The 13,661-nt window shown below is 46.2% G+C and overlaps 1 protein-coding gene across 5 annotated transcripts in view; it reads right to left on the bottom strand.

Annotated features, from left to right (window-relative positions):
* LOC309537122 (sialic acid-binding Ig-like lectin 13) overlaps nt 1-13,661 on the bottom strand; it is a 37,046-nt gene that overhangs the window by 15,094 nt on the left and 8,291 nt on the right. For 4 of the 5 annotated variants that reach the window (XR_014221803.1, XM_082231651.1, XM_082231653.1 and 1 more), the window contains exons 2-8: nt 13,145-13,241; nt 9,679-9,794; nt 8,982-9,359; nt 7,050-7,334; nt 5,731-5,778; nt 4,642-4,899; nt 2,579-2,875 (exon numbers count right to left, since the gene is read on the bottom strand). Coding sequence is in view for 4 of the 5 variants with exons in the window: in XM_082231651.1 (XP_082087777.1) it covers nt 2,579-2,875; nt 4,642-4,899; nt 5,731-5,778; nt 7,050-7,334; nt 8,982-9,359; nt 9,679-9,794; nt 13,145-13,188 (1,426 nt within the window). In the remaining variant the exon portion in view is untranslated. The remainder of the gene's footprint in view (nt 1-2,578; nt 2,876-4,641; nt 4,900-5,730; nt 5,779-7,049; nt 7,335-8,981; nt 9,360-9,678; nt 9,795-13,144; nt 13,242-13,661) is intronic. The other variant, XM_082231652.1, reaches the window with a different exon arrangement.

Here is a 13,661-nt window from a genome sequence, read left to right as displayed (position 1 = left end):
GTGACTGCTGTCACCATCTGCACTGATCATGGAGCCCAAGAAAGTAAAATCTCTCACTGCCTCCATTTCTTCCCCATCTATTTGCCAGGAGGTGATGGGCCCAGTGGCCATGATCTTCGTTTTTTTGATGTTGAGCTTCAGACCATATTTTGCGCTCTCCTCTTTCACCCTCATTAAAAGGTTCTTTAATTCCTCTTCACTTTCTGCCATCAAGGTTGTGTCATCTGCATATCTGAGGTTGTTGATATTTCTTCCGGCAATCTTAATTCCGGCTTGGGATTCATCCAGCCCAGCCTTTCGCATGATGAATTCTGCATATAAGTTAAATAAGCAGGGAGACAATATACAGCCTTGCCGTACTCCTTTCCCAATTTGGAACCAATCAGTTGTTCCATATCCAGTTCTAACTGTAGCTTCTTGTCCCACATAGAGATTTCGCAGGAGACAGATGAGGTGATTCTTTATTCACCGCCCATCTGGCTGGGTTTCCCCAGCCACTCTGGGTGGCTCTCAACAGAATAGTAAAAACACGATAAAACATCAAACATTAAAAACTTCCCTAAACAGGGAAAAGTTTCAACTGCATCTGTATGAGGAGTAAACCCTACACAGATAGAGAGTGGAGTCCTTATTGCCCTGAAATTGTATTGCCTTGAAGTTGCCCATGAAGCAACAGACTGGACTGATGCGCAAGTCACTGGATCCATCTTCCCAACTATGGTGAGATGTATTGTATTTTATTTAAATCACAGATCCCCTCTAAATTTGCAGATAGGCATGGAAATTTACATATATGCATTTTATGCAAATATGCCCTCTTTTGCAGAGATGCGCTTCTTCATTCTTGGTTAATGCATCTGTGCCCACCCCAACTTTGGGGCTCACGCCTCTTCCAGTGAAATTCTACACATGCCTACTCAGAAGCAGGTGCCATTGAGTTCATACGAAGGAAGCGGGTGTCATAGAATTGTAGCGTGGGAAGGGACCCCAACGGTCATCTAGTCCAACCCCCTGCTATGCAGGAAACCCAAATAAGCATCAGATCGCAATTTTGGCCGCCACTCCATTGCGACAGCTCTCCTAAAGCAGCATCCACCCCATGCATCTCCATCTTCCAGTGATCCGTCTAGCATTAAATGAGCGGTAATTGCCAGCATTATCCCCCATTAAAATAGCACTTAAAATCATTGTGATGATTTTAAAAGATCGAAGGCATTATCTCTTCAATTAAAAAATAAATACATGGAAGTACTGGCGATAATCTCTCCCCCTCCCCCCCGGCTATTAGAAGAAAATAATAAACTTTTAATACTTCAGTACTAAATTATTCTAATGGCAATCATTTATCTCTAAAATTAAAGTTATTAACACAGATACACTTAATAAAAACCACACTTGGGCTTGCCTGCAGGCCAGACGCCGAAAGCTCTTTAGGAGATTGGATCGTAAAAGCCTCATTTTGAAGCACGTGACAAGCTGGGTTTTCATTTCAGCCAGGGATCAGCCCCTAGGAGCTGCTTTCAAGGCCACAGGGTGTGAGTAAAGAAATGGGTGCCTCTGAACATGTGCAGAGTGCATTTCCCAGCCCACTGAGACAGAGGTGGGGAAAAGGTAAGCTTCCAGGCCAGTCATCATAGCTGCCAAGCAATCCCAAAGCATGAGGCCTCTCTTTGCCGCTCAGAATTGAAATAAGGTACTATCACCCTGTCTTTAAGACACAGTTGGATCCTGTCTTCATGCTCTGGCTGGCTTCTTTGGGGTGGGGGAGGCAACCAAAAGCTAACCTTAGTTCAATCACTCTGTCGTTCTATGGAAGGATTGCAGGGGCAACCAGACCTACTGTTTTGGGACAGGGATCTGAGCACATACTGGAAATGTAGATTTGCACAATTAAAACATGTTAAAGAGCTCTGGTGCCCTAATGCAACAAACCCACTTTTTAAACAATGGGCTACTTTTTGCAGTTGGGAAATTGATAGTGAAATGCACCCAATAGAGTGGGGTGGATAAACGTTTAACAGAAAGCCGTGTCGATGCCCCACATGAAAATCAGGACTAAGACTTGTTGTCCTATCAGTGCCCCATAAACAAATAAAAGCAAATGCTCAATAAAAACTGGGTGTAGCTGAACCACTGTGTTAACTTTCTGTAAGGAAATCAGGATGAATGCTACATAAACAGTTCATCTGCAGCAGCTCTGTGTCCTCCATCTATTACCGTCCTGAGAAATGCCGGAACTGAGTTCCGGTAAGTTCTGGATGAAAAAAAGCCCCAAATGTTTGTTAAGACTCACACATTACTACAGAATTCTGCAGCGGTCTTGACTATCTGAAAAGTATTCAATAAATATGGTGTTTTCACTTTTTCCTCCAAAAGTTGGGGTTTAAGTGCAGCATCACTTGGCAATCCTGTATGTAGTTTGTGAGTGTGCCTAGGGCTGCCATACGACAAGGATTTCAAAGTCTTTCGGGGTGTCCTGGTTTTTACTTTTTGAAATATGGCAACCCTAAGTGTGGCTGCTACCTAAAGCAGGGCTCTAGGTAACTCTATTGGACCGATCTGCATCCCAGAGACTTACCTGAACTAGCCACAAAGAACTTCAAGGGAATCTGTCCGCTGGGGTTGGTTCCAAGGCAGACAATATGCTGCTCTCCATCCAAGTCCCCTGTCAAGTACAGAGTGCTGGTGGCTTCTTCCGTCTTATTCCAGTAAGTGACCTTCATGGTCTCATCTGAGGAGTTCCCCTCCAAGTTCTTCCCATTCACTTGCCACTGAATTCTAGATGCAGGATAGGAGCAGATGGAACAGTTGCACTGGAATCCATTGCCATCTCTCCCGCATCGGGAATTATTCTGTTCACATGGCCTGGGGCTGTCTGGAAAAGGATGAAACAGAATGATCAGTGTCAGGATCTTGTGCCAGCCCTTATTCTAGTTTCCTCTTGCTCCAAGAAGGCCAGACTATTACAGTGGTACCTCGGGTTAAGTACTTAATTCATTCCGGAGGTCTGTTCTTAACCTGAAACTGTTCTTAACCTGAAGCACCACTTTAGCTAATGGGGCCTCCTGCTGCAGCCACGCCGCCAGAGCACAATTTCTGTTCTCATCCTGAAGCAAAGTTCTTAACCTGAAGCACTATTTCTGGGTTAGCAGAGTCTGTAACCTGAAGCGTATGTAACCTGAGGTACCACTGTAGTTCCAACAACAGCCCAATCGTCTTTTGGCTCTGTATACCATGTTGGCTATCCTCTCTACACTGTAGCAGTGGGTATGGCTCTCAGGAAAAACCTGGGGATCCACTTTATGAATGCAAAGCATGCGCTCTAACAGTGAAGATGGATTTGAGTTTGTTAGTGTCTCTGGTAACTTCTCTCTCTTATGTCATGGATGTTGGCAAACTGGATTTTTGAAAGGCAGAAATAACATTAGAATTGGAGTTGTCAGAGATGCACAAGGGAAACTGCCTTTCAATGCTCAGGAACTTCGAAAAGCCTTTTTTGTATTATGGATCTTTATATTATGGATGGATGTTCTGTATTATTTTATCAATACTATTGCTTAATACAAGCTTGCCATGGCCTTTGACTCGAACAATAAACTTATGAACTTGAGCCATCCATTTCCTGGACCCATCCCCATATGGTTTCTGGCCCAGATACATCACTCTTTCCTTTTTCACTTTGAGATCAAGAGAGGCAAATTCCCTCTGCTAGGCCAGTAATTCCCAAAATGTGATCAGGAAAGCAAAATCAGATCTGTGAGCCCTGTGATTTTTCTGTGTGGTGGGAATAGAGAGCCTCTGGGCTAATCCACACTTACTCTTGTCCTTCTGCTTTCCCCTGGGGGGAAGCGCTCTTTACCACGCAATTGGAGCAAACGGCAATTTGGGTTTTCTCTGAACTGACCTTTGCTCCGATTTAGCACTAAAGAATGGGGTTTCCCTGGAAAGGAGAGGGCCAAGGGAAAACCACTCACATGCCCTTCAAGTGTTGCAATTTACCCTTGACATCCCACAATTACAGAAGCCATCCCAGCTTCCGATTTGATCCTGGATTGTCCCATTCCCACCCCCTCTAGTGCCGCCCCCAAGCTCCGGAAGGAGGGTGAGTTGGTGCTTGCAGCGGGCACTTGTAGCGGTGTTGTGCTCTCATGCGAGTCATCTGGCTCCTGCAAGAGCATGGCACCCAAAGATGCTCCTGTGCGAACCAGCTAACTTGCGTGGCAGCGCAGCATCAAACGACACACGTACTGATTTTCATGGGAGAGTATGCACTCAGACCTGTCCCTACAAAGCATGGGTCAAGTGGAAAACCACTCAGACCCATGTATTCTAAGCACGAGACAAGCGGGAGTGTGGACAAGCCGTATGTGTCTAACCAAGGCCTGTATGAAGTCTGTGTGAGAAAAACCCCAATAACATTAGTCATGCAGGAAGAGGTTTCCTGGTGCAACCTGATATCTTTTGCAGCAATATACCTAGCTAATTCCCCATATTTGCCACAACAATGCCCCGTTGTAGCAAGGAGTTCCAGAGTCATCCCCAACATTCCCAATAATATCCTCTACAGTGTCTGCATCTCCTTGGAAGGTTTTATCTCTCAGCAACACCCCACTGCATGAACCCCAGTTTTGTCTTCCTTACATGCTACATAGAGCTGGAAGGTGGCATCAGTCTCGCCCTCTGTGTTTGATGCGCGGCATTTGTATCCCCGTTTGTCTGCCAGCTTCACATTCGAAATTGTCAGGAGATTGGTTCCAGAGGATTGCCAACCAGTGGTCTTTTGTGATTTTATCACCCAGGCTGCATTGGCTGAGGGGTTGCTCTTTATCTCGCAGAACAACGTGATGGAGTCACCTTCCTGGACTTCGATATGGGAAGCACCTGTGAAATTTCTCCGACCTGCAAGATTCCAAACAGGACAGTGGGATGCCACAGCGGTTATCAAGCTTCTGGTCTGGCCGCCCTCCCATCCCAGTCAAAGAAAACAGTTCTTATCCAACCACCTCCAGATGCAACACAAAATGAAGAGATGGCAGCTTGCTTGTCAGAGGAGGACAATGTTTCAAATAATGGTTGGGCTGCCAAATCTTCTAAATCTCCATTTTGCAGTCAGGAAACAAAGGCTAGGTGTTTGCAGCGCCCAACGACTAACATAGGATCCATGGCAGAAGTGAGAGTTGAATTATTTTTTAAAAATTCAGATCCCACTTTTCAAAAGCAAGCAAAATCCGCACACAAATAGACTCACATACATTTAGTACTGCTTGCTCCAAGGAACTGTGGCTACCATGGCTTAGGCAGCCATCTTTATTTTCATGGTCTGTATAATGGCTAACGGGACGCAGGTGGCGCTGTGGGTAAAAGCCTCAGCGCCTAGGGCTTGCCGATCGAAAGGTCGGCGGTTCGAATCCCCGTGGCGGGGTGCGCTCCCACTGCTCGGTCCCAGCGCCTGCCCACCTAGCAGTTCGAAAGCACCCCCGGGGGCAAGTAGATAAATAGGTACCGCTTACCAGCGGGAAGGTAAACGGCGTTCCGTGTGCGGCTCTGGCTCGCCAGAGCAGCGTTGTCACGCTGGCCACGTGACCCGGAAGTGTCTCCGGACAGCGCTGGCCCCCGGCCTATAGATGTGAGATGGGCGCACAAACCCCAGAGTCTGTCAAGACTGGCCCGTTCGGGCAGGGGTACCTTTACCTTTACCTATAATGGCTAACAAATACGTAAAAGACTTACTTTCACCAGGACGCTCAAGTATCCCACTGAACCACAGCACCGGTGGGTCTGTAAAAGGCAAGCACAAGCCCTGTGAGGGAGTGGCCCTGTCAAGTGGGGATTTAGCAAAGGCAGGGAGAGATTCTAATCCTAGGATATTGCATTCACAGGTATCTTTCTCTGTAAGTAGTTTTGGGGAGCACATCCAACCAGCTTCATCTGCCCACCCAGTCAAGGTTTTGCCACTTTGTCCTCTGATCGTCATTGCGCAGAGATGGAGAACCTGATGCCTTCCAGATGTCACACTGCACTTCCCATCATTCCTAAGCATCTGCCATGCTGGCTGGGGCTGATGGGAGTTGTAGTCAACCTGGGTGGGCTGGTGGCTCCCCTTTCTGCAACAGATGTCCAATATCCATGGCCATTTTCCTATCCAGTACTTTGAATGCGGATGGCATTGCTGGTTTAGAAGACCAAAAAAGTGACCTTCTCCAGCATTCTGTTCCTTCCAGCTGGAGGTTATGGTGAGCCTTGCCATATAAAGTGGGGTACTTCTAATCCCCCCCAAAAAAATGTGTCATAGGCACTATAGAGGAGGCATGGGGATCCTGTGGCCTTCCAGATTTTTATGGACTCCATCTCCCACCATTCCTCACCACTGCTCATCCTGGTTGGGGATAAAGGGAGATAGATGCCACCAACATCTGGGGGGCTGCAGGTTGCCCATACCTGTGGTAAAGCCAGTCCTGATGGCAATGTTGTGTCTTCCTGCGTTTTTCAGCGTCAGTAGTTTTCTATTGCAGAATGCTCCATGCCCGCCCTACTGAATTCAAGTTGCTCTACCCCACTTTTGCAGCCCATTGATCCGATGGAGACCGCACTGTTTCCAGGCAATAGCCAGTTGCTGTTCCACCAAGTAATGGACACAGGAGGAGGTAGCCTCAAATGACAAACTGAGATACACGCTAACGCTTTGTGCTTCTCTAGCCTTGACTCAGATTGCCTGCTTCATAGTTTTGCCTTGAATTAGCTCGTGGCTGTAATTAACTCATAGTTAAGCGCATTGGGCTGTCTTGGGTGGCCTCACTCTTCCTGAAACATAACAAGAGGAAGAGGTCCCCCACAAAAGGGATGCCCAGGGGCAAAAGCCAGACAACGGACCTGCCCTCAGAGGCAAGAGAGTGAGCGTCATGACTCACAACTCTTCTAGGCAAAATTGAGCTAGAGTTTCCTTAACAAGTCTTTACCCCAAGTCGTTTCAGTTCCAGCTCAGCTAGATTAGAAGTTTGGTGTTTAAAACGGCAGCAGCAACAACAACAACAACACCCAGAGTCACTCACAGCTGACGTCCAACTGGATCCTCTCCTCTGTTTGCACAGGTTGGGTCCCTTGGTTGTAGCTGGCATTGCAGATGAGATTCTGGCCATGGTCTGCAATTGAGGGTATGAAGGTACCGTAAACCTTGATTTCATTTGTCAGCTCGCTTGTGGTCCTCGATGTGTTGACTACAGAAACGCCTCCCCAGGTGAGGTCCACCTCCGAAGAACAACTTCCTGGGGTTGTACAACTGATATTCACTGGATGTCCTGCCCGAAGCTTTCTTGGTATCTGTATTTCAGGTTTCTCTGAATTTATGGAGAGAAAGATGCATAAGTATATAGCGACCTCAACCAGCCTTATATTTGTGATGGCCATTGGCGTCACTTCAGAAAAAGAGATAATGGGTTTCTGATAATTTGTTGTTGCTCTTTAAAGCCATGATCCTTTGCTATATTAGTTCTGTCGGAGACTTGACATGCATCCTTATCGGCACAGCTCTGGAATTCAGAGCACCTTTATGGCAATGCAGAGTATTTTGAGCAAGAAAAGGGGCATGGAAATGGGGGCTGATAAGTGATGAGTGGGGAAAGGAGCTTTGCTAATTCCATGGGCAGAAGAATGGGCTGAGGGATGCACCAACATGGAGAGTCAGTCTTTTTTCAGTGAGCATTTGAGCTCATCCACACTTGCGTTTTCCCCACCACTTTCTCCCAGGAAAACCCACTATTTAGCACTGATTCAGAACAAATGGCAAGCAGGCTGCCCCCAGATTGCCCTTTGTTCTGATTTAATGCAGAAGAGCATGCTTTCTGGGGCGGAGTGGTGGGGTCAAGGCAAAGCCACTCAGAGCCCTCCTAGAAAATATGGAACAAGCAGAAAACCACTCAGATACATGCTTTCCAGGCATGGGAAAGACAGAAGTGGGTGTGAGCTCTCTGTTCCATTTCATTTTCATTTTTAATTCATATACTTTCTATATTACTATACACAAGGCAGTTTAAAAGCTGAAGAAACAACAAAGTAGACCGCAAAGATCACACACATAATAATCTGATCCAATGGGGAAAAGTCATAATAAGAACATAACTTTAAAACTAACAACTTTTATTAGGGTTGCCATATTTCAGGAAGTGAAACTTTGTCAAAGTTGTTGAGCTATTTTTAAGAAAATTCAACAAAATATACACTTCGGACACAGCTTGCCATACATCCAGATTTTCCCAGATGTTCCAGTGATTTCCACCTGGGCACTGTTGCCGATGACCAAATCCTGGACGTATGGCAACTCTAACTTATATCAAATAAAGCAATATTCCATTATCCATTAGAATACAGTGGTACCTCAGAAGTCGAACAGAATCCGTTCCGGAAGTCTGTTCGACTTCCAAAACGTTCAGAAGCTGCATCGGACGTTCAGGTTCCAAAGAACGTTTGCAAACCAGAACACTCACTTCCAGGTTTGTGGCATTTGGGAGCCAAAACGTCCGAGTCACAAGGCATTCCAGAACCAAGGTACAACTGTATAAGAGCAAACAATGCTCAGAATCTCAAGGGCTTTTTCCAGTACTCTGGAAGAAATACAGAAAATTCTTGCAAAGCCAAGTGTTTTCCCAAGCTATCTTAATGGGTTAGATTAATTGGGGGGTTTTAAGCACAGGTAGATGTGTTGGTTCATACACAGAAGGTTTTAATTTCCTGGTGCTTCTCTCCCAGCGTAGGTGATACCAATGCTTCCAGACGCCTTTGCACCTGACAAATGCCAGTTTGTCTGGCCGGGCTCCCCCTGCGTGAATGGGCAGGCACCACAGTGCGGCCCTGCTTGGCTCCGAGGCAGGGTGAGGTCGCTCTGGCCGTGTTGGCGGTGAGGGCAAGAGTGCTGAGACAGGTTCCTTCACCCAAAGGCTCAGGGGCAGACAGACAGCAGAGAGCCGGGCATCCTTCCAGCCACTCACCTGCCACTTTCACTAATGTAGGAAAATCTGAGTAGCTAAATCTTATTGTGCCTTTCTGTATTCTGAAATAGTATCCTCTTTCATCGGAGCTTTTGCGGGTATCGTTGATGGTGAGGGAACAGTCTCCTTGTTCCAAGTCCCCTGACAGAAGGAAGCGAGTGCGAGCGAAGTGTTCTATATATTTCCTCCTATCATTGGTGGCCACTGCATAATCGGAAGCGCTGCTGCCTACGGTATACCAATATCCATGCAATTCAACACCACTGGTGTCAGTTGATGCTGGGTAAGTGAATTTGCAGGGGATGATGACACAGAACCCCTCCTGTACTCTCACTTCAGGAGGGACCGTCAGGTTGTACCCTGGAAGGCATTGAGCACCTGTGTGGAGGAGACAATAAGAAACTCCATCAGCCTATTCCAGAACACCCACTCCTCCCTGTCCCCCATTACTGGAAAAGACTGGATATTTCAGGGTGTAGACTCTGGGTTCATCCACATTTCCACTTGCCCTGCTCCTTCTCCACTCTTTAGTGCTAAATGGGAGCAAACATCAATCCAGATAAAACTCAAATTGCCATATGCTCCAATTGAGCGCTAAAGAGCAGTTTTTCCTGGCAAGAAGAAGTGGGACTAGAGGAAGCATGGATGAGCCCCCTGCGTTGTCCCCATAGCTCTGCCCTTTCAGTCTTCTCTTTACCTTCCCATTGCAGGCAGGTTGAAAGCAGTCTGAAAATGAAGGCTCCAAGGAGATAACTCATCTTGCGTCTCCTTCCAAAAGCTCTTTGTCCCTCTGCTGGAAAGGAGCCCAAGAAACTGAAAGAACAAGCAGGAAAAGTGAGTTCAGAAAGAATGGGTCTGCTTTCGAATAATTTGGGAACTATGCCACTCTCAGCCTGTTTTAATGATTTTATTTCTACATAGAAAAATATAAAGCACTTAATGATGATGATGATGATGATGATGATATCTAAGGAGTGTGGAGAAAGTAATATAACATAGTTATCAACATTACACAGATGGTGTGAGCAAAAAGTTAAAAACGAAGATGTGTAACTTATAATTATGAGTCTGGATAGACTTGCTGCAACAACAACAACAAAGGTTTTAGTGGGCATCTAATATCAGAGGTTGCCAGCCCTAAGTAAGAGCTTTTGGACAGTGGAATAGACTTCCCCGGAGAGGTTGTAGACTCTCTATCCTTGGAGGTCTTTAAGCAGAAGTCAGATGGCCATCTGTCCTGAATGCTTTAGTCAAGATTCCTGTGTTGCAGGGGGTTGGACTAGATGACCCTCAGGGTCCCTTCGAACTCTAGTATTTTATGATTCTATCAGGCATGGAGTGCCAAAGCCTAGGTGCTGCCACATTGAAGTATTGACTCATTTATTTGAAAGATTTAAATCACCCATAAGTGCATTTGATACACAACACACAAATAACTTGTCCGGTTCGTATGTCAGAAGACAATGAGGAGAGTATATTTTTCAGGGCCCCTCCAGACATCCTCCTCCCCTCCCCCCATACATTTATGATGATTTGTGCTCATTGTGCTCTCTGGAAAAGTCACACGTGATCCCATTTTCGTATAATAATTTTTATTAGTTTTCAATTACAATAACCCAATAAAAGCCTCATTGGCAACCCAGTCCGTTAGATGAGGGATAAATTACAGAAGTATTATTATTATCATTATCATTATCATTATCATTATCATTACAGTGGTACCTTGGTTCTCAAACGCCTTGGTACTCAAACACCTTGGTTCTGGTTTTCAAATGTTTTTTGGAAGTTGAATATCCGATGTGGCTGTCGGCTATTGTTCCTGGGGCACCTTCACCAATCAGAAGCTGTGCCTTGGTTTTCGATCATTTTGGAAGTCAAACTGACTTCCGGAATGGATTAAGTTTGGCGCTTTTGTTTTTGCTATTTATTTTGTGTTTTTGTTTTTGAGGCTTTTTCAGTTAATTTGTTTTTATGACTCTGTGGAACCCAGTTCAGCTACTGATTGATTAATTGATTAATTAATCCAAACAATGACTGTCATCAGTGCAGGTAACCAAAAAAAAGTAATTTTAATTTTTATCATCTACAAGACTGTCTTATTTATTTTATACTATAGTACATTGATTATTGCTTTCATTTTATGGATTAATGGTCTCATTAGATCATAAAGTTCGTGTTAAATTGCTGTTTTAGGGGTTGTTTTTAAAAGTCTGGAACGGATTAATCCATTTTGCATTACTTTCTATGGGAAAGCACACCTTGGTTTTAGAATGCTTTGGTTTTGGAATGGATTTCCAGAACAGATTAATTTTGAGAACCAAGGTACCACTGTATTATTATTATTATTATTATTATTATTATTATTATTTACAAAGTCACAAAGCAGGCTGCCACTATTAGATGCCCCTGGGAGTCAGATGAAGGAATGTCAACATTCCAGTCACTGGGCACTTGCAGATGGGCTGTCTGTGTGCATCATATTTGGTTGTTATCCCATATTTTCCATTGCAAAGATTCCTTCACCTTTTTGTGATCAGAAAAGTGAAGGAATCGTTGTGTTAGAAAACGTGGGATAATGACCAGATATGGTGCATACAAACAGCACAAAAGTCCCATGGAAAAGTGATGGGTAATTGAAACTGGAAAGTGCAGGATGACAACCTTTAGCTGGCAATGCCATGTGACTGTTGCCCGGACGTATCAGGATCAATGCTCTGTAAACTGGTGATGTCATAGAACCTCCAGCAATATGCAAGCGCTGGGCAAACATATCATGTGTCATCAATAAACAACCAGTCAGATACAGTGGTACCTCGGGTTACATACGCTTCAGGTTATATACGCTTCAGTTTACAGACTCCACTAACCCAGAAATAGTACCTCGGGTTAAGAACTTTGCTTCAGGATGAGAAAAGAAATTGTGCTCCGGCAGTGCAGTGGCAGCAGGAGGCCCCATTAGCTAAAGTGGTACCTCGGGTTAAGAACAGTTTCAGGTTAAGAACAGACCTCTGGAATGAATTAGGTATGTAACCAGAGGTACCACTGTAGATGAGCGATAAATAATAAAAGTACAGTGGTACCTCCGTTTTTGAACATAATCCATTCCAGAAGACTGATTTCCAAAGCGTTCGAAAACTGAGGTGCGGTCTGCCAATTCAATAGATAGAATTGTGAAAAACAACTGATATACGCAGTGGAAGCCGTTCGACTTCCAAGGCAAGTTCGAAAATGGAAGCATTTACTTCCAGGTTTTTGGTGTTTGAAAACCGAAACATTTGGCAATGGAGACATCCAAAAATTGAGGTTCCACAGTATTGTTGTTGCTGTTGTTGTTATCATTATTATTAAGGATGTCCCTATTTTCACCAGATAAATGTTGGAGTGTATGCATTATTGAACTGAGAGAACTAAATATTACAACATCTGAACCACACCAAGTAGTTCCTACTGGAGAAATCGACCTAAAGCAGTGTTTCCCAAACTTTTTTGGGCAACGGCACACCTGTTTACTGGAAAAAAATCTCGCGGCACACCACCATTAAAGCCCCGCCCCGTGACGTCAGCGCGCAGCGTCACGCCGGGAGGGACGCACGAAGGTGAAAGTTTTTTCCCTCCCCCTTGCCGGGGAACCTCCAAGCTTTGGGGGTGGGAGGAGGCAGCAGAGCGAGGGACTGAGGGACGGCGGCAACTGAGGCGGCGGCGGCTGTTGTGGTGGTGGCGGCGATAGCGGGCAGAGGAGGGGGCGGCGGCGGGGCTTGAGGAGCCGTCGCCGGGAGTTGCTGCTGCTGTTGTTGCTGCTGCTGCCCGGACATGCCGGCCTCCTCCTCCTCCGCTGTCTCGCGCTCCTCCCTTTTGCACGCGCTGCCCCGCCGCTCGGCACCACCACCGCGGAGCCGCCCCCGGCTCGACGCGGATCCTCGCCGCCGCCGCCTCTCACCACCCGACTCGCCCGCCTCCCTCCCACGGCACACCAGCCAATGTCTCACGGCACAGTAGTGTGCCGCGGAACACCGGTTGGGAAACACTGACCTAAAGGGCACCCAAAGCCCTTCTGTGGCTGTACGTGATAGGAAGAGATTGAAAGTGGTGGAGAAATCACTGAGTCATACTCTGGATCAGCCCAATGGATGCTTCTCCACCTTCCTGTTTCTCACAGTGCCCACCCAGATGCCATTGCCAAACCCATAAGCAGGATGTGAGTGCACATGCCGACGCCCACTGTTGCTCTCCAGCAACTGGCATTCAAGGGTAAGTTGCAGCCTTAAAACACAAGATTAAAGGACTTCCGGTCGGCGCCAGCGCTAATGGCGGTCCTCTTTCCGAGCTCCGGGAAAGGACTGCCCTGCGAGTTCGGGTCTGCCCCGCTACGGCAAGTGGGGGACCCCTAAAATCACAGGCGCGGAAGCCTGTGAACGAGGAGATTCGGTGGGCACCAAAAGCGCCCCCCCTTTACCGCATAAAGAGCCTTTTTAAAGGCTCTGGAACGACATCGGGGGAGCGCGGTGCTGAGAATCGCTACCCAGCCCGCAGGGTGAAGCCGCGTCGCTATTAGTGGAGAGCGCCGATTCCTTCCTGTAAACTTTGGACAGAAAAAACCCGTGAGTAATACGGAACGTTTATTTGGACTTAAATTTGTGAAATTTGGCTGAAAACGGGGAAGTGAAAATTAAGGAAGTTTGC

The sequence above is a fragment of the Podarcis vaucheri genome (assembly GCF_965113315.1).
Source record: "Podarcis vaucheri genome assembly, chromosome: 7".
NCBI classification, from domain to species: domain Eukaryota; kingdom Metazoa; phylum Chordata; class Lepidosauria; order Squamata; family Lacertidae; genus Podarcis; species Podarcis vaucheri.
Note: the sequence above shows the minus strand (reverse complement) of the source record. Positions and strands in the feature narration are given on the sequence as shown.